Source organism: Triturus cristatus, chromosome 7 (genome assembly GCF_964204655.1).
Source record: "Triturus cristatus chromosome 7, aTriCri1.1, whole genome shotgun sequence".
Taxonomy (NCBI): domain Eukaryota; kingdom Metazoa; phylum Chordata; class Amphibia; order Caudata; family Salamandridae; genus Triturus; species Triturus cristatus.
In genome coordinates, this window is record NC_140590.1 from 569,573,123 (window position 1) to 569,598,530 (window position 25,408).

Consider the following 25,408-nt stretch of genomic DNA (forward strand, 5'->3'; position numbering starts at 1 on the left):
GGAGGAGAGGGCGCGCAAAGTGTCCCACGTGGCAACGGCCGCCGCCAGAGCCTGAGGCTGCACTGTGAGGCAGCTAGAGACGTGCTGCATGTGTGGCCGGTACACGGGACAGAACGGGTGGTTGCACCCCCGCTGGGCGGCAAGCAGCGACTGGCAATACAACCTGGCAGCAGCCACCTAGTGTACAGGAGCTGGGTGACGGTGTGCCTGGAGTGTCCAGAGGAATAGGAGGCTGCGGAGGCGCTGGAGGGGGCTGTTTGCTGCCAGGCCTGGAGATACTGCTAGCCTGCAGACTGATGAAGCAGGGAGCAGGCACCATTTTAAAGGAGGCGCCATCTTGAGCGAGACTACAACTTTCGGCGCGAGCGGTGCGCCTGAAAGAGGAGGGCGCGCCCAGTGATAGTGAGTGGGGCACTAGTGGGCCCTTAGTGAGACTCAGAGTCGGGGACCTGGGCGGAGCGGCCAGGACAGCGCGGCCCCTGCTAGGGCACTGACTAGTCGCACTGTCACGGATGGACCAACCAGCAGCTTTGACATGGTGGCGCTGCACGCAGTTGGGATGCCATAGAGTGGGCGCGCCCAGGGACTCAGTGGTCTACCGGCGGGCACCTATCGGGTGTACCTGGTGGGGTCGAGGCGTGCCTGTACTGGTCCCATCGAGTACCATCAGCGAGGGACACAGGAGGTCCTGCCGGGCAGTGCACCAGAGACGCAAGGACAGTGGTGCATTGCCCCAGAAAAAGCGAGGTATAGCAAAAGAACCCCCGCGCTGATTAGGGGAAATTGATGGTGGATTGAACATCCCCCTGGTGCCTGTTGCTGGCACAAACTGGATGGTTTCTCTCCCCCCAACGCTTGAGACCGGACATCGGGTCACCGAGGATCGGGTGGAACTCCCGACGTCGCTCATGGGGGGGAGCCCGCGGGATGCTCTGTTAGCTGTGTGGCGCGGCAAAATTTTCACCTAGACAACAGGAGGGGACCCTGACCTGGGAGACCTGCAACTGGTAGTGCCCTCATAACCTGTGGACAGCTTGTGGATGCCTACTGCTCAACAACTCACGATGGGCCGGCTGCGGGACAAGCCGCAGCAAGGACAGACGCGCACGGGGAGCCTGGACCCCCCACAAGGGTTCCCAAATGGAGACATGGAGCTGCAAGCGGCGGCCCTCTCGGCCAAAGTGGACTCTGTACTTGCGGCGGTGGAGAGGATTGGCATTACCCTGGAGCAGACCAATGAGTCCCTAGAAACGCGGATCGACAAGGTCACGTCGGATTTCACCCTCCTCCACGCTGATCACCGTAAGCTGGCCGAGAGGGTTGCGGCAAACAGTCAAACGCTTCAAGAGCTTCAGCCCGTTACCAGAGCCACAGCGCAGCTCTACAAGATGTGCTTGACCGGGTCCATGCGCTCAAAGACCGGATAGACGATGTGGGAGGGCGCTCCCGACGCAACAATATCCGCGTGGTGGGCCTTCCGGAGGGAGAGGAGGGAAGAAACCCGGAGCAATATGTTGAGCGCTGGCTGCGTGATCTCCTGCCCCAGGGGGTGTTATCCCAACAATTTGTCATGGAAAGAACGCACAGAGTGCCGGTGCAGAAGCCCAGACCGGGGGCCAGGCCCCGCCCGTTCCTCTTCAAACTCCTCAATTATCAGGACAGGGACGTAGTCCTTAGTGAAACTCGTAAATCAGGCGACCTGACCGTGGGCAGCAGTCGAGTTATGTTTTTCCCGGACTATACCGCTGCTGTGCAGTGGCGACGGAGCAACTACATGGCGGTGAAGCGTCAACTTCGGGAGCTGGCGCTGCCTTACTCCCTGCTGTTCCCGGCCCGGCTGAGAGTGGTCACGAAGGAGGGGGCTCACTTCTTCGACTCCCCGACGGACGTGTGGGACTGGCTGGAAGAGTCGGGGCAGTGGACAGGAACAAGACCTTCAGGTTCAGATGTCGGCAGCCGCCCGGAGAGAAGGTCCAGAAGGCGTAGGCGCCGGGTGGTGCACCAATCTGCAAGACCGGGCCCAGTAGCACCTAGCCCGGAGAGAATCAGAATGGAACGACTGGAGGTACTTGAGGCGGTGGCGACCCTTGGGACACCGCACAGCAGTGACCGCATGGAGGCCCACACGTGCAGTGCTCCGGGAACAAGTGGCATGTCATCTCCATCCACCGTGATCTCGGAAGACTCGAGTTTGCCAGTGGTGACCCCACAGACTGCTGACCAGATTGTGTGATATTATGTCAGTACGCTAAGTTCGGACAGGGTTTGCACACACTAGCTGAAACGTGCTGTTCACTTTTATATGTCTGCACACATGTCATTGAACTGCACTGTGTACTGGGGGGTCCTCGGAGCTTAACGGGGCACATGTGTAACACCAGGGGGCGGCCTGCTGCGTGGGGCCGTGACGCACACGGCGTTAGATGCCACACTCGTCTACACTTGTAGGCCCCTGCCACTGCGACTCGCACCAGACCTGTGCGTTACTTTAATTCACGACACGCTACTGCACCTCCTGCACTCAGAGGAGACATGGGAGGGGGAATAGTGCAAACAAGTCGCCGTTATCGCACGAACCCCACCAGGCACTACATTGGAATAGCTCACCATTGACTGGAGTTTCTGAGGTTTGGACGGATGCCCCTTCGGGGATACGCCCTATTTGTTACACTGTTTGCAGTTGTTATATTGTTCACATGGCAGCGCATCAACATGCTCTCATCGGACCATAGCCCAAACCCCCCCCCCCCTGGTGCCGCCACTTCTCCCCAAGCCACGCCTGACTACCCAGATTTATGATGACACACACTAATATTGTGACCTGGAACATACGTGGCATGCACACACCGTCTAAGCGTTACTCCATCTTTTCCTACCTACAGCGGCACTCTGTGGGGATTGCCCTCCTACAGGAAACGCACATGACCCGGACGGAGCTTGACAGGCTTTGCAGGCGTTGGAGAGGGCAAATATATGGCACCACCTTTTCGGCGCACACGCGGGGTACACTGATCTGGGTGCAGGCGGGCGTCCCCTTCAATTGTGAGGAGGTGGAGGTGGATCGGGAGGGCAGGTACACGCTAGTGCGGGGGAAACTGAATGGTCAAGAGATGTTGCTGGGATCGTTATATGCACCTAATGTGGATCAGTCGTCCTTTCTAACGCAGCTGACGAAGCTCCTGCACCCCTATGCTGGGCTTCCCTGGTTGCTAGGAGGAGACTTCAATATGGTGCTGGATGTCCAGTTAGACAGATCTCTTCCCCCCCCCTCCGTGCCACGGTGGCGGAGTCCAAGGCGCAGGCGCTTAGGGACTGGCTCACGCACTGGGCGCTGCAGGACCTGTGGCGCATACTCCACCCGACGGATAGGATCTACTCCAACTACTCAGCAGTACATGATTTGCATGTCCGGTTGGACAGGATAGTGGGTTCCCAATCATCTCATTGCGCAGTCAGAATACCTGGGGCGGACGCACTCTGATCATAACCCCCTGTGGTTTCAGATCAGCTGGGAGGCGGACCGCTCGCCGGTGCCCACTTGGCGACTTCAACCAAGTGCGGTGGAGGACTCGGAGTTTCGCTCTTCCCTAGGTACGGTTATTTTGGCATATTTTGACATTAATGAAGGGACGGCGAGCAACGCATTAGTGGAGTGGGACGCCCACAAAGTGGACGTCCGGGGGCACTGCTTGGGGGCCACGTGGACCATACGGAGGACACTTTCAGATTCCCTGGCGCGCTTAGAGGACGAGCTCTTGCGGTACGAGCGGGAGGGAGAAGGAGGGGGTAGACATTCGCACAGGTTGGAGGATCTCCGCGCCAAACATGGGGAGCTTCTGGAGCGGCTCCGATGTCACAACTATGCGGTGCACACGGCCAGAAAGCACGCTCGGGCGGATAGAGCGGTCCGCCTACTGGCTTGGTTGATACGGCAGGAGGAGCGCCGTGCCCCGATAGGAGCAATTCGAAGGGTGGACGGGATGCTGGTATATACGCAACGCAAAATCCACCGGGCCTTCACTGATCACTATAAGCAATTGTACAAGGCCAAAGGGATTGGACCCAGGCACCTTCTGGAGGGGTTTTTGGACTCTATCCAACTGCCCACAGCCTCAGAGTAGCATAAGGAACCTCTCTCCCTAGAGGAAATTGGGGAGGCGATCCAATCAATGGCATCCGGGAAAACACCGGGGCCAGATCACTATAACGCATATCGTGAGTCCCTGGCGCCGTTACTTCACGCGCTCTACAACAAAGCGATAGAGGAAGGATCGCTGCCCCCTTCCATGCTGGAGGCGTTTCTGGTCTCCCTGCCTAAACCAGACAGAGACCACATGGCTTTGGGATCATACAGACCCCTGGCGATGCTTAACGTGGATTATAAAATCCTCGCAAAAGTGCTGGCGGAACGGTTGGCACCAGTGGTCCTCCACTTAGTACATGCAGACCAGAACGGGTTTGTCCCTGCGAGGTCCACGGCGTTAAATCTCAGGAGGTATTTCAGGGTGGCAGCCGAGGCCGTACATGAGTGGCTCAGAGCGGGATGCCTTATCCTAGATCTGGAGAAGGCGTTTGATTGCCTAGAATGGGGATATCTGTCGGCGGTGCTATTGCGGTATGGGTTGGACGGGGGGTTCCTTCTGATGGTCGACCTGCTCTACAAAAACCCCACAGTCCGTGTGCGGCTGGGCCCCTACGTCTCTGAAGCGGTACCGGTGGGCCGGGGCACTCGGCAGGGGTGCCCTCTGTCCCCGTTGATGTTCACGCTGGCGATTGAGCCCCTAGCGGTGGCTATACGGGCGACTCTAGGGGATGGCATACCACTGGGGGACACGGTTCATCAGGTGTCGCTCTATGCTGACGACCTGTTGGTGTATGTGAGGGATGTGGGGTGCATGCCGGAGCGGCTGGCCCAGCTGCTGCAGACCTTTGCCACTATCTCGGGACTTCGAGTGAATGCGGGTAAATCCTGTCTTTATGCTTTTAGCGCAGGGACCGCGGACCCGGGATACTGCCTTGACGGTACGCAGGTCCAGTGGAAAGAGGGCACCTTCCGATACCTGGGGATACAAATCTACCGTCGCCCAGCTGATTTATTTGATGGGAACCTGGGAAGGGCAGTCACGGCGCTTAAATCGCAGGTGCGCTTCTGGAGTACACTTCCACTGACGACTATAGGTAGGGTGCCGCTCGGCAAAATGGTCATGCTTCCCCGCCTCCTGTACTACTTTGTTAATTTGCCGCTATTTATTCCGGCCCCCTTCTTTGGCATGCTCAATAGGATGTTGCGGGACTTTGTCTCGGGCACTGCTAGACATAGGCTGGCACTTGCAAAATTATTCCTGCCGACAGATCGGGGTGGCCTGGCTGCTCCTTGTTTCGAACACTACTATCTGGCCGCTCAACTGCAATGGGTTGCTCGCTGGTTGGCGGATAGGGGCAGGGATGATACAGCCACAACAATGGCGCCTTACTCGCTAGAACAAATAACCAGACTCTTCCTCCCTCTTGCTATAGTCACGCAGCAGACGCCGCTCCGCTTGGCTGTGGCATACAAGTGCACCCGCACTGTTGTACCTTACGTGCCGGCCATACCTCTGGAGGGTTCCCCTAGTGGTGGAGGGGTGCTTGCGGCTCCTGCGCTCGTGGAATGGTGGGAGGCCGATGCACGTACGCTAGGAGATCTATACCGGGATGGTGAGCTCATACCATGCGAGACCCTAGTGGTAGAGGACGGGCTCCCGCCAGGGGGGTTCTTGGCGCACCACTCCCTGATGGCGAGATTGACTGCCAAATGGAGGGACATGAACACGGAGCCCAGCTAGCATCTAACCATGCAATACCTGCATGTCATGGGGAGAGGCAGGCACCTGGTTTGCTGGTTCGCGGCATCGCTAAGGGAACATGCAGCGGTCAGCTTGGGCCCGCTTCGATGCAAATGGGAACTGGACCTGGGGCGGCCACTAGTGGATAAGGAGTGGGAAAGGATACTTAAAAGTCCCGTGCGTATCCCCAGGAACATGCGGTTCCGTCAAATCCAGTTATTCATTGTCCACAGGGTTTATCTCACACCAGAGCTGATCAACAGGTATTTTCACCGCAACGATGCACTGTGCCCTAGGTGTAATGAGTTGGGGGCGGGGTTCTTGCACATGCTGTGGAGCTGTCCTGGGTTGGGCACCTATTGGCGTGTGATCAGTCGGTTGCTGCAGGGTAGCGCGAGTCGTACCATACCCTTTGACTAGCCCGAACACATCTAGCACCACTTTAAGAGGTCTCCTAAAGACAAGGTAACGTCCCGATTCTTGGATCTGGGACTCGTAGTAGCAAAGCGCCTCCTTACAAGGAGGTGGAAGGCACACGACCCGCCACAAACACGGGCATGGAGCTCCTCATTTCAGGCATGGGCTAGGGCAGAGGGGACTGCCATCCGAAGGGAGGAAACCCTGGGGTTGCGGAAGGAGCCTATAGCGGCCCGCTGGGAGCAGATGCTCTGCGCGCTACAGCGGCTGGAAAGGGAGACATACGGGGAAGCTGGCAGTGTCCGCGCGAGTGGAAGCATGCCACAGGCTGCTGTACTGACGGGATAGTATGGTCCCACTTTCTCCTACCCTACACTGGCACGAGTGCAACTACACTAATGAGGTTATGGCTGAGGAGCACACAAGTGACCCCGGGGGGCGAGGGGTGGAGACAGAGGTAGAGGGGGAGGGAGTTAAGCATGTACAAATGGTTTACGCTGCCATTGTTATGGTTTCTTTGCTTTGTAAGTAATTCATCTGTTTCATTGCTTGAGCTGAATGATTGGCATAGGATCACACGAGTAACTGAGAGGTTGGCACACGGTTTGTTCTACTACGCCTTAGAGACTGCACCAGAATTCTCAAAATGTAGTACAGCTAGCTCCTGGGTGAGCATTCACAGTACAGTTTGAACGCATGTGAAACTATAGTGGTCACACGCCCATGTACTGATTAACAATATATGCATGCTTGCAAACTTCTGTATGCAATGCCTGTTATCACTGTGTGTATTCTTAAAACAATAAAAACAGATTTGATTAAAAAAAAAAGCTGTTTAAAACTGAGCTCATTTAATACCAGACCAAAGCTATGGAAACAGTTAAAAATCTAGGATCTCCAAGCCCCAGCAGATTCAGAATGATTTATTTCGTGCCAACAATTATCTGCTAAGGAGCCAGGTTCAGATATGGACAGTGAATGCATGAATTTCAAAAATAACCCTCACGCCACCAAGGACTGTCTTCGAAGACCTAACTTTAGGATTGATTTAGGAATACTAAAGACGGACTTGCAAGCCTTAATTAACAATAGATCCAATAATTTAAAGTCTTTTCCCTTGGTGATGGGTGAGCCAAACGCAATAGTCAGTAATAACTTGGCCCCCATAACCTTAAGAAGATGTCCATATGATTGCCATCTCAATGAGTTACGTAATGACTTAAACGCGTATATTAGAGATTATGGTTTTGCTCTTAAAACATTAAAATGGCTTGTAAATGAACTTAAACTTTATTGTCAAATAAAATGCCCAGACACTTGTAAGTCGTCACAACCTCAATTGGCCCTCCTCTCGCTTTACAGGGTCATGTCTTGGAATTCACCGGGCCAATTTTCATAATCTTATTTTTCTTGAAATTCATCTACAAACAGTGGACTGTAATGTTTTCATCAAAAGCAGCGATTAGTTTGTAAAGTGGTACAGCACACCTTTCAATTCTATGGGCTGCAAACCAGAAGGTTCTGCAGGAATTCCCGATAAACTTGTGATCAGGCCCCAGATGGGAGGACAGGACAGAGCCTGCACAGGGCTGCAGTATCCCTAATTTAACACTGCCCATGGATACCTCAACTCAGTGTAAAGCAGGCCTGATGAAATGGTACGCTTCCTCAAAACAGACACAGGAGTCACATACAGTGCACAATGAACGAGCAACGTCTTTGTTGGGATTCGTATACGCACCGCCTGATGCAGAGCCTCCAGGAGGAAGTCATTCCTGAAGCCGAGCGATCCCAGGGCCTAGAGAAGAAATAAAAACATCAGGAAATGAGAAGCAACCAATGCACTATGGTCCACTTCTTCGTGTGACACACATACGCGCGCACACACACACACACACACACAACTTGTGCCACAAAAACAAATGTATTTGCAATGTTATGTCAGGTGAAGACATCCAGGTTCACACGCTTTTTATATATACATCAGATTTACTCTGAAGAATTGATATTGTGTAGATGCTGTACTTAAAATGATGAATTATACAAAAATGCAGCATTGTGTAGAAACCATTAAAATAAAAGTTAGGTCCATTTTGTGGTTACAGTCTAAAAGCGTTCATGCTTCTAGAAATGCGTCCAGACTTGTTTTTTGAAGCAGCACCATTTACTCATCTCATATTAAGTACATCTTTCTTGTACTTCTGCCACAGGAAGTGAGGTAACTAGCCTTGGCTCCATGTTGAAGGTTGAGATTCGCTATTATGATGGGAAGATGCAAAGTTCAGCACTTCATCTCGCACCAAAGTATAAAATTACATTTCCCAGCCCAAAGCTGTAATTAGGCACCCATCAAACCATCAGCACTGGGCTATGCTGATAAGGCACAGATAAGCAATCCAATCCAAGCCAGCACAAAGCTGCCGCTGATGGACATTCATGAAGGGCTGTGGCCTCCTCCCTCTTCACATGGGCAGAAAGCATATTACACCGCAGATGATATGTTACATTGTGTTAATAACATTTATTTATTGCTTGTTCACCAATGGATTCATGGCACTGGGATGCTGCCCATAGGAGGTCACCTAAAAAGAATTAGAAAGCTCTTGAGAAAAAAACATGTTTTGGAATTTTACTACAGCTGCAAAGTAAAAGAATAGAGTACAAATCACGCTGCATCAAATTAATGTTTTTGGTGCCAAAACCGCAAACTCCAACCACCTGCACACTCCCTCATGTAATTTTGTCCCACTAGTAGATTATTCAAGAACAACTGCAAAGTGCTAGTCAAGAAGGCGGGATCACCACAAATGAATGCTGAAGCAGCCCCATAAAAGTCGTCGTGCACTGTACAAAGTGCTTTGAACAGTGTGCGCTCCTCAATGGGCGGTTGGCGCACGAAGCATAACCGCGGGTCTTGTGACCAGGCATGCAGCGTGGTGATGTCGAAAATGGACCTCTCGCACCAGACAGCCCAGCAGAGCCAAATACTGTAAATGTGCCTAATCTAAATTTAATCCGACCTCTTGCCATCCTGATTTAGGAAGAATAGGATTTTCATTAAATTTCTCAATGATAATTGAGAATCAGGTTTTGCACCACAGTAGTGCACAAACTCCACAGCAAAAAAGTGGTGCCCATAATTTGAGGAGCCTGTTGGAGTCCAACCAGAGATCCACCTTTCCATAAACTATCACAACCTGCATTTTAGTATTGGTTTTGAGAGAACTGCTTCCCATCAATTCTCAGAAGAGCTCCATGCATTCTTGGTAACGTGCTCTAGATGACTGATCCCCACCCACTCGAGCTATACCATGGGTATCCTCTGTGTATATGTACCGTACATATAAAAGTTAACACCCCTGGAGTGGATGAATTTGACATGAGGTCCAACGTGCAGCCTGAAGTGCGGAGAATGGGTCAATCCCTGGGGATCACCACAGCCAATAGTAATAGTTGTGTACAAGAAGTGCGAGAGTGAAACAAACTGCATCAATCCTATCTGTCAAAAATGAGCCCAATGCTGAATGGGTGATGCCCAAGGCTTATAGTCCAACAGGATGGAGTGGTTGACAATGTCGAATGCTGCAGACAGATCTAATAACATCAGCGCTGGCACTTTTGCTGCCAGCAGTCACTATGTGGCAGCCAGTGCCACAGGAATCACCGACTCAGTGCTCTGGCTCAGATAAAACCTCCCTGAGAATTACATAGTGTTCCTGATGATACCAGAAAAAAGTATTTCACTGAATAAACTCATGTGCAGTACTGAGAAGCTTCAAAGCCCCTAATGTTCCTCTGATGATATAATTGAGTTTTTGTGGCAATAGGTAAAAGACATCGTCCAGCGTCCCTCGGTGCCTCCAAGATCCAACACTTTCTTGTTTTCCTCACCGACCCAAAACCAAGCCAGCGACCCACAGCTCCCGTAAAGGACACCAAGATTGGCGTTTACAGCAGAACTGATAACTGGGTGAGAGGAAGAGAGAGATATATATTTCATTCATTTTAATGCGTAGAACGAAAGTGAAACTAAATGACACCGCGTTCCTAGTCCAACGGTTGCCTGTGCTGGCCGTACATAAAAGAAAGCAGCAGAACCTCAACTACTGCAACAATCTATCTGAGGGGCGCACACAATAGTGGAGCACAAGCCTAGCTCTTAGCTGTTTACATCTTTACAAAGCTGCGGTGGCGGGCAGAGCGAGAGAAAGGAAATGGAATCTATCTATCATAACTGAGGGCTGTTTGTGGTTTCCCTTGAATACAATAGCAGAAACAGAGATCATGACAACATTTTACTAACTGGTTTTAACATCGAAATGCTGGTCCTGCTTTAACTACTTCTAGGCCAACATTGCTGGAAGGTTGTGACTTCAACGCCCACAACACCCTGCAGCAGAGGAGGTGGGGGCTGAGACAAGTGTGCCTGGTGTCAGACCTTTAAGCCCAGGAATAAGAAAACGGTGCAGGACTCCAACATTGCTGGAGGGCTGTACTCCAAAGCCCACAACACCCTGCGGCAGAGGAGGCGGGGGCTGAGAAAAGCACTCCTGGGTGAAGACTGGGCCAAAAGCGGGCCCGTCTGTGCTTGTACAAGACCGGATCGTGCCACCTCTCCTTCACTTTGCTTTTTCTTTGTTGTGCTGATTTTTAGGTTTCGCCTGCACAGTGCTTGTTTGTGCTGTGCTTAAGAAGTCTATTGTTTTCAATATAATCTTAATAGAGACTTACATCCCGCCTCCTCTCTTTTCTGGCTTCTCATTGGCTCATGTGCATGCCACTTACCTTTCCTCCATTTATATTGACTGTAGCATATTTTCCTGCATTTATCAATGCTTATTCCTCGTCTGCTTCTCTTATCAGTTTCCTGCCACCAAAGTACTGTTATCATCTGCTTTGGTGGAGCTATTTGTTCATAAAGTTTTGCCTTTTACTCTTGCAGCATATATTTATAACAATTTATCACCCAAAGATATTAAGTGATTTGCATAGAATCACAGGATGGTGCGCTGCGCTGCCGAGACTCAAACAGGGATCCCCAGCTCTTGAGTCAGCAGGTCTGGACGCTGCGCTACATCCTCAACACTCCCATGTTATCTGTCAGGGAGCTCTTTCCTTCTCCCGGACGAAGATTGATGAAAACAGCTCTTTATTCATTACATGGTGAAACCGATGCATTACCAATGCAGGTTTTTAAATATATCTGGTATCAGGGTGTTAAAACCAGAGATGGTAAAACGCAAGTCATCTATCCCTTGCTCCACCTCCCTGCCCGTTCAGACTGGGCTTAGTAATAAAAACACAATTATGGGTTTTCTGACCTAATGAGGTTGGGGATATTACTGAAAAAATCACTACAGCTGAAGGAGAACATGGAATACATGTAGCGGTAGCTGCAGCAGACAAACTCATTTGCAGATATTCACACGGAGGATCCTGTAAGCAGGCAAAATGTGAGGGAAGCAGGGTCAGAATTTAATACTGTTGGGATTAAAGATGGCACTAAGTTAACAACTTGCATAACCAGGCATCAACCCCAGAATGAGTTGGGGACCTTGCGTAATTCTTCACCTCCCGACATTGATCCACCAGCCGTCAAAAGAAAAAGGAGGGGGTCACCTTCAATCCATTCAAGTGAGGTGAACCGAACAGATAGGGCTTCATGTAAAGCAAAGAGTGTCTCAAACCAAAGGAGGAAACCTGCTGGGGGGGGGGGGAGGGGGGAGAACAGTAGATTCCAAAAATGTGGAGAGTGTAATGGGCAAGTTGTTGAGTAGGATACTAGATATGATCAACCCGCAGCTGGACAAATGCCTTTTTAGACTCACAGCAATAGAAAAAACACTGACTAACCTCATGCGATCGGGTCTCTCACGCCTCAAATCACGTCTTAACAATATCATCTAATCCTCTGATGAAATTAAGAAGGAGTGGGGCACTGAATATGACATCAACATTCTGGGTTGCCAAGCAAAGGGTGGCGGAATCTATCAGTCCTTTAAAAGTGCCCTGTACTCTTCCTCAGACGGTGGCACTTGATCTACCTTGTCCAAGTGGCCCCTTAGCCCCTCCCCGGTATCTCTTGAGGGACCTCCTTGTGTTGCCCCAATTTTGTCCCATAGATTGGTTGGGGATCCCGAAAATCAGGGAAATAGGCAAGACAACCAAAGGGGATGGTCAAAAGGGGTGCCTTTTATGTGCTGCTGGAGGCGACTCCTTTCATTGTGGTACAGGGGAATATTCACTGCTTACAGGAAGGATCATCAGAATACTTTGCCCAATTAACAAAACAAGGTTACGCATTGCCTCAGCACTCATATTGGAGTAGACCTGCCAATTGGCAAAACTATTCTCATGGTTTGACGAATCGCGTGAATTGACCATACGGTACGGGGTAAATTATGACAGGATAGGGTGGCAACACAGCTTCTGGCTGACACGCGTGGATACCACCCCTCGTCAACCTCTATTAGGCTTCTACGGCTAGTTTTTGTTATCCTCCTCATTTGGAAGCAAGGGTATGTCGCTCAACTAATCTATCTGTGGTGCCCATACCTGTCCCTGCCCACCCTGATCGATTAACAATCCCCACTAATGTTTATCTTATACAGACGTTTCAACGCTTTGCCCCTTTGAGTCCAATGGCATATGTTGAATGATTAGCGACTGTTAACTGCCGTCCCAGCCCCATTCTTGCCCCGAAATGTAAAGCCCCCACATGGCCCTTGTAAACATGATTTACATTTTTTAAGTTGGAACATAGCAGGTTTAAATGCAAAACAGGGGACCCAGAATGGATATACTTTGTCTCTTCATACAATATCATTACCCTGCCAAAGACATGGAATAACAGCAGCTCTTTTGCCCTGGATGGTTTTCAGTAAGCATGGGCAAATCACTACGCTACGCTTGCGTAGTTTGCGAAGTTCGCGCTACTTCGCACTACGCAAATTGCACGTAGCACAGTGCGAACACGCGTAGCGTAGTGTTGCGTAGTGCTGCGGTCATTTTTTGCTTGCTCGCGGTCCTCAACGTCAAGTTGGCGACCGCGAGCAAGCAAAATGAAATCCCGGCGAGACTTTTTCCTTGTTCGCGATCAGCAACATCAAGTTGGCGATCGCGAGCATGGAAAATAAACCTCCCGGCGAGATTCCCAACGCGAGGAGGTCAGGTTTCTCATTGCGAGTGGTCGCGTATGCTCGCGACCGCTCACGATGAGAAACTACCAGTTCGCGTTGAGAAAGCTGCCGCTCGAGTAAAAATCTACTCGAGCAGCAGAAAACTACAGCTTGCACTGTGCAAGATGCCATTTTCAATGATTGCACAGTGACGGTTGCTTGTCCGCACTGTGCAATCATTGAAAACGACATCTGGCACAGTGCGAACAAGGTACTACGCAGTTCGCGAAGTGCTACGCGTAGTGCGAAGTGCACTTTGCGTAGCTTCGCGAAGTGCTACTTCGCGAACTACGCCCAGGGTTAGTTTTCAGGCTTTCTTTGTCCCTGCAGTTCATTCAAGTGCTGGGAGATACAAAGGGGGGCTTGCTGATGCTGATAAATCCATCTGTACTGTGCAAGATCCAGCACTTAAAGACTCAGGGGCAGATTTATGATAACTGGCGCATCCCTGCATATCAGCAGGGATGCGCCAGTTATTATGCGCCACAGCTGCGCCACCATGGATGCGCCGCATTTATAATAATGCGGCGCACCATGGGGCAAAAACGGCACAGATGCGTGACGCATCTGTACCGTAAAAGTGGCGCATTGCTGGAGTTGCGTCGCAAGCGCGACGCAGCTCCAGCAATGCTCTGGGGGGCCCTATCTGTACAATGCTGCGTCAATCCTTACGCCTGCTTCAAGCAGGCGCAGGGTTTTGACGCAGCATGGGCCTAAAAGTGACTGAGTGAAATCTTGTAGATTTCACTCAGCCACTTTTAGGAGATGTTCCTGCGCCGGAACGCCCCCACCTGCCCTGGAATGCCTACATGTGGCGCAGGGCTTTACAACGTGACGCATCTCCCAGATGCGTCACGTTGTAAATACCCCGCACCATGGCACAGGATTTGCGCCGCTGCTGCGTCACAAAAGTGACGCAACGGCGGCGCAAAAGTGGCGCAAGTGCAACATAAATCTGCCCCTTTCTCTTCAAATCTCCAGGCAATGGTGCTGCAGTTTATGAAAGGCAAGAACTTTTGGTAATCAATCTTAATAATGCCATTTTCAGTTATTCCCGCTCACAGCATCTGACTGCATTGCGTAGGCTGCTTGAGAAGCAAAGCAGCAGAGACCTGTCTCAGCGCTGGACAATATTGTTGGGGGATTATAATCTACGCCCATGCATGGGCCATTGTGATGTTTCTGAGCCTCAGCTGGAGTCCCCGCAGAATCTCAAGTCTCATTTCGAACATTCTAAATTTTGCGACTTTTAAATGTGTTGGTTTCTGAATTTAATTTGATCTCCTCATTTGATATGTTTGATTTGAGAGGACTTAACTCCTACCTTTACGGGAAGAGGCAGTTCGACAGTCATTGATTAGGCTCAGGCAATCTGTTTAGAGATTTGGAAGGTGTGAAGGTCCATCCTCTGGGCTTTAGAGATCACAACCACGTACCTGAAATTGAGATGGTACCTACCTTTAGAAAGGGACACCCTTAGGTCCAACATTTTAGATATTATGCCAAATGGTCGAAAGTGACCTCGGCTGAGGTTATATCCACAATTTATGGTCAGTTGTGCAAAGAATTGGAATTAGACAAGAGAGGCTCCAAAAAGGACATGGAGATTTTAGGGACTTTATATTGCGAAGGGGGTCCAACCTTTGTTTGTCACTTCCACCCGGGGGGCCACCCTGTTACCCAGAGGTGGTTTGATAGACAGTGTATTATGGCCCATAGAGCACTGCGCCAAGTGTTGAGAAACAATCCCCAAGATAAAAACCTGATTGCTAGCCACAGGAGGGATTACTAAGCCCAAATCCTTAGGAGTAAAAATCTTACTGGCAGAATCTGAGTCAAAATATTTGTGCTGAAGTTTGGGCAGTCATCTCTCGCCCCCTCTTTAACAACTTAGGTAAGGGTTCAGCCACGTCCCAAATTCAACCAGATACATGGGTGACTCATTTTGAGCCAATTTATTATCCAGTTAATGATGCCTTATTGAAAATAACAGCAAGTCATAAGGGTGCTTCTACCTTGTCAGTGGATATGGAGGAGGTGAATACAGCAATTCTAATCCATTCGAGAAACAAGGCCACGGGCCCTGATGGGATTCTGGCTGATCTCTTTTTGAGTGATTCAGTTTTACGGTCCCCAGTCCTGGCCTACAACATCAATGCTACAGTGAGGGTGGGCCCACCGAAGTCCTTGTCCACCTCAGTCATCGTCCCCATCTTTCAAAAGAGCGATGGAGCAGCTCCTCATTGTAATCGCCCCATTTGTTTGATATGTACAGTTGTGAAAACAATGGGAAAGGTAACCTTTAATAGACTCTCAGTGTAGGCAGAGAATAAAGAGGTCCTTTCTGACCTGTAGTTGGTTTTAGACCAGGTCTTAGCACAAGTGACCAATGTCTAAATCTACATTTGACTGCAAGTAAGTTGCAGATTGCTATGTCTGGGCATCTTTACCTAGTCTTAATGGACCTCACCTCTGCTTTTGACAGGGTGAATAGGGCCAAGTTATGGGCAATAATGTTGTCAATGAGGGTGGTTCTTGATATTGTGTTTTTTTTAAGAGATTTGCACCAAAATATGTCTGCAGTGGTGAGATACAACATGGATGGTTCTTGCACCAAGTCATTTAAAGTGTGTCGGGGAGTGTGACAGGGATGTATCCTGGCCCCTTTTCTTTTTACTTCGTACATTAACAAGTTGGAATCTGTCCTATTATGGAGGAATTCAGACTCTCCGCAGGTGGCCACGTTTTATTCCCACTCTTTTGTATGCTGATGACGTGGTCCTGTTATCTAGGGCAGCATTAGGTTTTCAGCAACTCATAGATTCTTTTGTCACTTTTTCAATGCCTGTTAGCTGTTTCAGATGAAAGAATAACAAGAATTATTTTGTTGTTAGCAATTAGAATTGATTTATTTTTATTGTGCAAACACGAGACTGTGCATTAACCATTACTAACGTCTGTGGAAGATATAGTGGTCTTTGGAGTATCTCCAACACACTCATTCTCTCCTTCACATTGATTTATTCTGCTATCCTTCATTCTGTAAGAGACTTACTTCCTTTTTCGCCCCACATCTTTTTGAACTCCTACATCTGCATATCTCACACCTTCCCACAATTACAATTGGCATATATGTGACCATCACTCTGTGTGCTGTGCAGAGAGGTCAAGGATTGGTTGTGCATGAGAAAATAACCTTTACCACACAGTCACTACCACAAAGTGCCTTTACAGCACAGTCTTTACAGCTCATGGGTCTTTACCACGTATAATGATAAGTATAGGTAATCATATGCTATTGTGTTACTGAGTTATATTTTGGAGTACATTCATTGTTTTATTTAATTCATTTATTAAATATTAATTATTAAGATTGCAATGTATATTTGTTTAAAAAAAGCAAAATACATTTTTAGGAGCAGGATTGAAGGTATCTTGGGAAATGGGTTTGGGTAGTGTACTAATCCTCAGGTACTCATTTTATGAGCCTAACAGACTGCCACTGTCAGACTGCTGATGAACCGCTCGCCATACCAGGATTGCAGTCCTAATCTGGCAGGCTGTAGCACCACAGCTTTGGCGGTCCTAGAGCGGAGAGAGCGTTGACACGTCTGCTGTAGGAGCGCCAAAGTCGTAATCAGGCCCTTAATATTTATACACTTCTAGAAACACGAGCAAAATTATAAAGTGGAAAAAGCTTTAGCCAGTTTGATAATATGGGTTGGGTAAACCCAAATATCACATGAAAAATCTCCCAGCAGCCACACTCTCCTTTATGCTCTAATAGCCTGTAAGGAAGCTTCAGTGGATTGGGCACAGCGGGAGGAAAATGTATGTAAACAGGCAAGTCACAGGTGCGCATCCCAACAGTGGGGCCAGTGTTTAGACAAAATATCAAGTCAAAAATATTGTGTGGACTAAATACTATGTCAAATATATTGAGGACAAAAATATTGTGAAGGTAAATTTCTATGGGTAAGTAAAATTTTACTATACATCTATGTAGCTTGAAGATATATATATGCATATAGATAGATAGATAGATAGATAGATAGATAGATAGATAGATAGATAGATAGATAGATAGATAGATAGATAGATAGATAGATAGATAGATAGATAGATAGATAGATAGATAGATAGATAGATAGATAGATAGATAGATAGATAGATAGATAGATAGATAGATAGATCTTCAAGGTATGTAGATGTGGAGTGAGTAATAGTAAATCTATACTTACCTGTTTGCACTTACCTCCTTGATATGTTTGCGCTCGATATTGCTGACACGATATTCTGTCCACGCAATATTTTTACCTTTGATATCTATCAAACAACCGTGGGGACTCAGCCTTCTGAAATTCATGAACTCAATACCATTAAGTTGCTCAATAATGGCATAATACTAAGGGCCTTATTATGAGTTTGGCTGTCCGACTGCCGTAGAACCATGTCTGCCCCCGCCAGCAGCCCACGGCACTGGTGGTCCAAAGACCGCCATATTGCGAATTGACCACGGAGCAGACAGTGTGGTGGCAGAGATCTTGCAGCGGTGGTGAGTATTTTTCACAAGTATATCAATGCCTGTGTGTGCATTTGACTGCAGATGTGTCGGATGCACACATAGGCATGATATATGTGGAAAACAACCATATACCCATTTCCGTGGTTCAGCCTATGTGTGGGTAGTCCTGGCAATGGGTATGTGGTTCTAAAAGGACTCACCAGAAGATCACCGCAACAGGGTCGTGATCCTCAGGGTGAAGATCCTGCTGTGAAGAAAGGGATCCACATTGAAATCTACCTGGAAGAAGAATAAAGGGGTGAGTACGCACCCCAAATCCTTCGCCACTGCCACCTTGAAGCTGGCGGTTGGATCGCTGCGGTCCACTCGTTGAACAGGCAACTCACAATACGGCTGGTGGTGCAGCTCCCCTGTATCGTCCTATGGCGTCTGCCTTTCCCCAACCGCAAACGTGGCAGTCTGCTACCGGTCTCAGCGGTCCAGTGGCGGTCTTCGCAAAGCTGATCCGCCCAACTCGTAATAGGGCGGTTGGAATACAGGAGCTCACTACGCTCGGACCGTCAATGCCGTGGTCCATGGGACCGCCAAACTCATAATAAGACCCTGAACCTACTCCTAAACATGAAAGTACATCAGAAACAAGCATAGGTAAAGCCAATGGGTCTGTTTGAGTAAATGGGTGAGTGTGTGCATGCATGGATAAAAGTTACAAATATGGATGAATGTGTAAAATGAGGGAGTAAATGAATAGCGAGGCCAAGATGCTGGAGGTTGCAACTGTCCCATTGGCTGCTCTCTCCTGCTGCCACTGCTGCTTACATACTCATTTGTGTAGTCATTAGTCCATTCATTCATTCATATGCCCTGCCACTCACACATTCATCTATCCATGCATTTAGTCATTCATTCATTTATTCATCCATTCACTTATCCACACATTGACTCATTTTCGCATTCACCCCTTCACACACCCACACAGATATAAAAAATCAAACCTAAAAGCTTTGCTAATATTTGTCTCATATACGGTTAGATAGTGATAAGGATGGTTGAATATTGAGCACAGGCACTACTGTGACCAGAAAGGGATGTTAATGAATTATGATGCCATCTGCACAGGCTGTGCAGAAACAGTCAATAACTGATATAGCTATTTGTAATTGTTTCCTATGTTACTAAAAAATAAGAAACCTTGGTGCAGCAAGACCCCTTTACGTTCAGAAGGCTTAAAAAGTCGAGGTGTTTCTGCTTTGCTTCGAAAAGAAACATCCTGGGGTTTCAGCTCAAATGTAGCTGAACTCTCTTATTCCTTCTTCTTGGCTTCTGTGCCTCAAAGCGGACTTCCCGCCAGCTCACTATGCCTGGTGAATACATATTTCACGTGTCCTTGGCACCCCCCGATGCAGAACCATTGCTGGCACCGTTCCTGCTCCTGCATCTCTCCAAAAGCCTGGAACGACCTGCCAGAGCCGCCTCTACAATGGCCACGGTCTGCAAGAAGCTGAAGACATGGCTCTTCGAACAGACCCCCTTCGTCCCCAGCCCAAGGCGAGGGTAATCCAGGCCCGTCCTCAGCACCAGGATACCCTCCTGGGTGACAGTGTGCTTTACAAAGTCACATAATATAACATATTAGCCAATTTCTTATGGCTCTTCTCCCGCCTTGGCAAATGATTAACACTTTTCAGAGTGTATGAATATTCATGAGAATATTTTGTTGTTATATCTCATGTCCTTCAGTCGAACATCAAAATGGAAGACGGACTAACTACTGGTGTACTGTGCTCATGTGTTACCAAGCGACAGAGCAGTTGTATGAGGTTGCTTACATATAAAGCAGTTTCCTTTCATTTGTTTCCATTTTAAAAGGGAAAATAAAACTGGTCGGGCGGAAATATTGTTCAATGTATTTGTGACCCATTTTCATTTCCCAGTTTTCTTTAGGTCTAATCTAGCGATAGCATTAGCTGTCCTGCCAGCCTCATGTAATAATAAAAATAAACAAGCTTTGACAAAGCCGAAGGTCAAGCAAGCTGGTGAAGTGGTTATATATATTTTTGTTTATTTCATGCATATGCCACAAAAAGAAAAGGAATATGCTTCCACCTGAACATGACAACCATATGCTTGCAATAAGAATGTAAAATTTATCAAACGTTCACAGATTTTTGGTCATTTTACTTTTGATTTTTTATTTATTAACAAGCCTTTCTGAAGTGTCATGCATTTTATTATCATTTTTTGTGAAGGAGGCAAGAATGAGTAAAGACCTGCCAAGCAGTCAAGTCACAAGTAGCTACAATGTCACATCCGCACTTTATTACCTCAACCTTAAAATGGAGATGAAAAAATGAAATGCAGTCTAAATGATCACCCGAAGTGCAGGCAAAATAAATACAGATTACTTGGAAATAAAAAATAAATAAATATGTCACATTTGGAGCCAGCTTTATCACTGAAGAGAAAATAACTATTTTAGGCATGTGTGAAGACTATGCTCAGTCTTTGTGCAGTCACTCAAAGTGATGGGAGACAGCAGGTAAAGTGGGATGGCTTATAGCGTATAGCCCCGTGCTGATAGTCTGCGGTGAGCAGACGCATAATGTGAATGACAATTAAAAAGACAAAAAGAAGACACCAAAAGCATCTTTAGGTTGGCATATTTTGTATGATTCACAAAGACCAGGCCTAGCAAAATATATATAATAATTGGACCCATTCCATCATCTTGGAAAGAAGTCATAGTGGTGCCGGTGTTTAAAAAGGGAAACAAGGATGACCCGGCCTGCTATAGGCCTATTTCTCTAATAGACGCAACTGTTAAGGTTTTGGGGTGGGTTATTTTGGCGCGTCTTGAGGCTTGGGTGGATTCCACTGGGCTTATGTCCCAAACACAATATGGGTTTCGGAGGGGCAGGGGGACAAATGAACAGTGCTTAAATTTGGCATTGATCATGGGCAACTACACAAAGGCAAGGAGGGGGTCACTCCACCCTGCTTTCATGGACTTGTCCAGCGCTTTTGATATGGTCAATAGGGAGAAATTGTGGGCCCAGATGGGGGAAATGGGCTTTGAAGAGCCCCTTATTACCATATTACGTAGGCTGCACGTGTCCACTACGGTTACCATACGATTTAGCCCTGGGGGAGAGAGGACTAAGGCTATTGCTTCTACTGAAGGAGTTCGCCAGGGATGTATACTGGCCCCTTTTCTTTTTCTTTTATATATAAATGGGTTAGAGTCATCTCTGGTAGAGCAGGCCCTTGATTTTCCCAAGATTGGAGGCAAGCCGGTTCCTTTGCTATCGTATGCTGACGATACGGTCCCAATGGCTTTAACAGCAAACAGCCTGCAGTAATCTTTGAATGTTTTTAATGATTATATGACAGCGATTGACCTAAAATTAAATTTTACCAACTCCTATGTAATGGTGTGTGGCCCGAGTCAAACCAAAACCAGAACATTTATAGTCAAGGACAAGGCCATTGACAAAGTGTCTCATTTTACATATTTGGGGAATCTTTTTAACAATAAATTGAATTGGGATCATGACCAGGGTACAGCACACTAGCCGGGCAGCTGAAGGCTTATTTCGTTTCGCCTGCAAGTTGGGTCATAAGCCGGTTGCAGAACTAGTTACCCTATATAAGGCAAAATGCTTGTCTGTCGTAACCTACGGGGCAGGTGTGTGGGGGCATCAAAAAACCACCCAGCTTCAAATCTTAGAAAATAAGTTCATAAAAAGATTGCTGATGACCCCAAAAAGTGCCCCCACTACCTTTTGCCACTCTGAAGTAGGGTTGGGTTTTATTGAGGACCGAATTAACATTGCTCCACTGGTCCTCTGGGTCAAGATTTGGTTGTCAGAGGATCTACAGTTCTCAAGGGATATTATCTGGGACTGCACAGCTATGGATAATGCCTTGGCCATTCCATGGCTGCGATTTGTTAAATTTAATTTAAAGAAATAGGGCTAGGGTATTATTATGACAACCCTGCCAGTATCCATGCAAACTCGAAATTGATTATATAAGATGCATCTTTACACCAAAAATGTTATCTGTTTTTCACTAAGAACACACAGTATCGATTTCTTTTGACTAGGTTTCGCCTTGGCACGTTGCACTTTCTTGTGGCCTTCCCCAAACCGGGTGGCTGGTGTGAGAATCTCATTCGCTGCTCTTGTAATAATCTGGCCTGTCAAAGCACCTTGCACTTCATGCTATTTTGCACACTCTACAAAGAGCCAAGGGGCAAGGTTTCTCATCCCAATTTTATGAGAAATGCGCCCTATTAACTATCAGGAGGGTTTTTATGTCCTACGCTCTCTGTCTACTGTGGCAATTTGCACTGCTGTATTAAACTTCATTAGATCCGCACTTGCTATAAGGAAACGGCATGGATTGTAAATGTAAATTGTGTTTTATTGGTTTTAAAACAAATTGCTTTTAACTCTGTCTTTTAATCTCCTAGATTTTAAGTTGCCGAGGTATGAGCAATGTTATGGTATAAATTGGATATCAAATTGAAAGATATTTGTTTGTAAATTACTTTTATGGTCCATTTCTTTGAACCGAATAAAGTTATTTTGAATTTGAATATATATATATATATATATCTAGAGAGAGAGAGAGAGAGAGGAGAGAGAGAGAGAGAGAGAGAGAGAGAGAGAGAGAGATAGAGAGAGAGAGAGAGAGAGAGAGAGAGAGAGAGAGAGAGAGAGAGAGAGAGAGATATATATACAACAGCACACAGCGTGGGATAGCATCAGTCCACTACAGCAATCAGCTTCCTGCTCTGTGAGCGGCGGCATTTTGCCAGATCATGAGCGCATGCCCCTAAAAAGAAGTATGCAAAAACAACAATTGATGGACAGAATGCAGAACAATGTCATACATTCACCCCAGTACAGAGATCTGGGCCTAAATCCATCGTTTTTTTGCTCACCATGCTGTTCCAGTTTGAACCCAGCCATATGCAAATCAGTCTTGACCCTGTGCCTCATGGGAACAGTCCAGCCCGAACTGCCAAGCCAGGTCCTCCTTGGACTGATAACAAGCATCCTAGGACCGGTTTCGGGGTTTCACCCCTCTTCAGCCAGGATAGCTTGATTCCAGTGGCATGGAGAGCAAGGGACCCACGTCTGGGCATACCCTTCCCACTCGGGGTGACAAATGCAAAAACAACAATTGATGGACAGAATGCAGAACAATGTCATACATTCACCCCAGTACAGAGATCTGGGCCTAAATCCATCGGTTTTTTGCTCACCATGCCGTTCCAGTTTGAACCCAGCCATATGCAAATCAGTCTTGACCCTGTGCCTTATGGGAACAGTCCAGCCCGAACTGCCAAGCCAGGTCCTCCCTGGACTGGAAACAAGCATCCTAGGACCGGTTTCGGGGTTTCACCCCTCTTCAGCCAGGATAGCTTGATTCCAGTGGCATGGAGAGCAAGGGACCCACGTCTGGGCATACCCTTCCCACTCGGGGTGACAAATGCAAAAACAACAATTGATGGACAGAATGCAGAACAATGTCATACATTCACCCCAGTACAGAGATCTGGGCCTAAATCCATCGTTTTTTTGCTCACCATGCCGTTCCAGTTTGAACCCAGCCATATGCAAATCAGTCTTGACCCTGTGCCTCATGGGAACAGTCCAGCCCGAACTGCCAAGCCAGGTCCTCCCTGGACTGGAAACAAGCATCCTAGGACCGGTTTCGGGGTTTCACCCCTCTTCAGCCAGGATAGCTTGATTCCAGTGGCATGGAGAGCAAGGGACCCACGTCTGGGCATACCCTTCCCACTCGGGGTGACAAATGCAAAAACAACAATTGATGGCTGATGACGGCTGATAGCCAGAAACCGGTCCTAGGATGCTTGATTCCGGTCCAGGGAAGACATGGCTTGGCATTTCGGGCTGGACTGTTCCCATGAGGCACAGGGTCAAGACTGATTTGCATATGGCCATGTCTGAACTGGGGTGGCGTAGTGGGCAAAAGAACAATGGATTTAACCCAGATCTCTTGACTGGGGGAGAATGTCTGCATTGTCAGCATTCCGTCCATCATTTGTTTGTTGTAACGCTTTTCGCCCTAAGTGGGATGGGTATGCCCAGACGTGGGTCCCGTGCTCACTACGCCACTGGAGTCAAGCTATCCTGGCTGATGACGGCTGATAGCCAGAAGCCGGTCCTAGGATGCTTGATTCCGGTCCAGGGAAGACATGGCTTGGCAGTTCGGGCTGGACTGTTCCCATGAGGCACAGGGTCAAGACTGATTTGCATATGGCCATGTCTGAACTGGGGTGGCGTAGTGGGCAAAAGAACGATGGATTTAACCCAGATCTCTTGACTGGGGGAGAATGTCTGCATTGTCAGCATTCCGTCCTCATTTGTTTGTTGTAACGCCCCCCCTAAAAAGAAGTGCTTCTTGCCTCTTGAGTGCCAGTGCCAGGGCGGCGGGTGTAATACCTTACTTTTCCAGTGTTTTTTCTTTAAGCTTTTTTTTTTGTCATCCTTGTTAGTTAAACTGTGTTTTCAGGTTACAATAGTAAAAACCTAATAGTTTATTTAATAGACATATAAAGTCACACAGACAGGCATGACATTATATAAATATGGTGACAGTAAATCCAATTGACTCTTACTCATATAATGTCCCAGATGTCTGTTGTATACGTTCATTAGCCAGTATCCAAAAGTGATTACATCATTACATGGTTCTGACTTTATATGTTGTCAGAATTGAAGATTTATTAAGATCATTTCAGGAATTTAGATTTTTAAACTCGCAATATCGTCTTTCCTTGGATAAAAAGCCCACCCCACCTTTCAAGATGCTGTGCTCCAATTTCTCTATGAAGCTCCTGTCAATGAATATTGCACAATACTTCCCATCCTCAGATCTGGAAGACAACACATGGGAGGTGAAGGTGATGTGGCCAACATGCCTTATTACCAAGTCCAACAATAACTGCTCCATCCTAATGAATCCTGGCAACAAAGACAGATGGCCGACTTAGTACCATGCCAATTATATGAGATGTATTTTTGTTAGAGCATGTGATCTATACCTCATTTCCCTATCAGAAATGACCCTGCGTAAGCTAGGGCCAGGCCAGTAGAACTCCACCAGGGATATCACCGAGGACAACTCACAGGTGAGTATGATGAGCTAAGCATTACATGGGTCAGCCTTTACCATGGGCTGAATGTGAGTCAAGACACAGCCATGTCTTTCATCATGGAAAATGTCCCAGTACATACCAACACTTCATTAACCAATTACTGGTGGAGTTGTATTGTATTGAACATTTACACAGTGCTTACTAGCCCTGATGAGGTATTGAAGCACTTTGCAGATGTGTACCATGCTGCTCCATGGAGTCTAGAGATAGCATCAAGTGCTGGCTGTAAGAGTTGCAGTCAATCATATATTATGGCACATAATCAGAGTTG

The 25,408-nt window shown here is 47.8% G+C and overlaps 1 protein-coding gene across 1 annotated transcript in view; it reads right to left on the reverse strand.

The window, feature by feature from the left end:
- The window catches only part of HEATR9 (HEAT repeat containing 9), a 237,439-nt gene that overhangs the window by 141,547 nt on the left and 70,484 nt on the right, over window positions 1-25,408 (reverse strand). Inside the window, exon 6 of the mRNA XM_085614945.1 lies at window positions 7,984-8,040. Coding sequence (XP_085471071.1) covers window positions 7,984-8,040 — 57 coding nt within the window. The remainder of the gene's footprint in view (window positions 1-7,983; window positions 8,041-25,408) is intronic.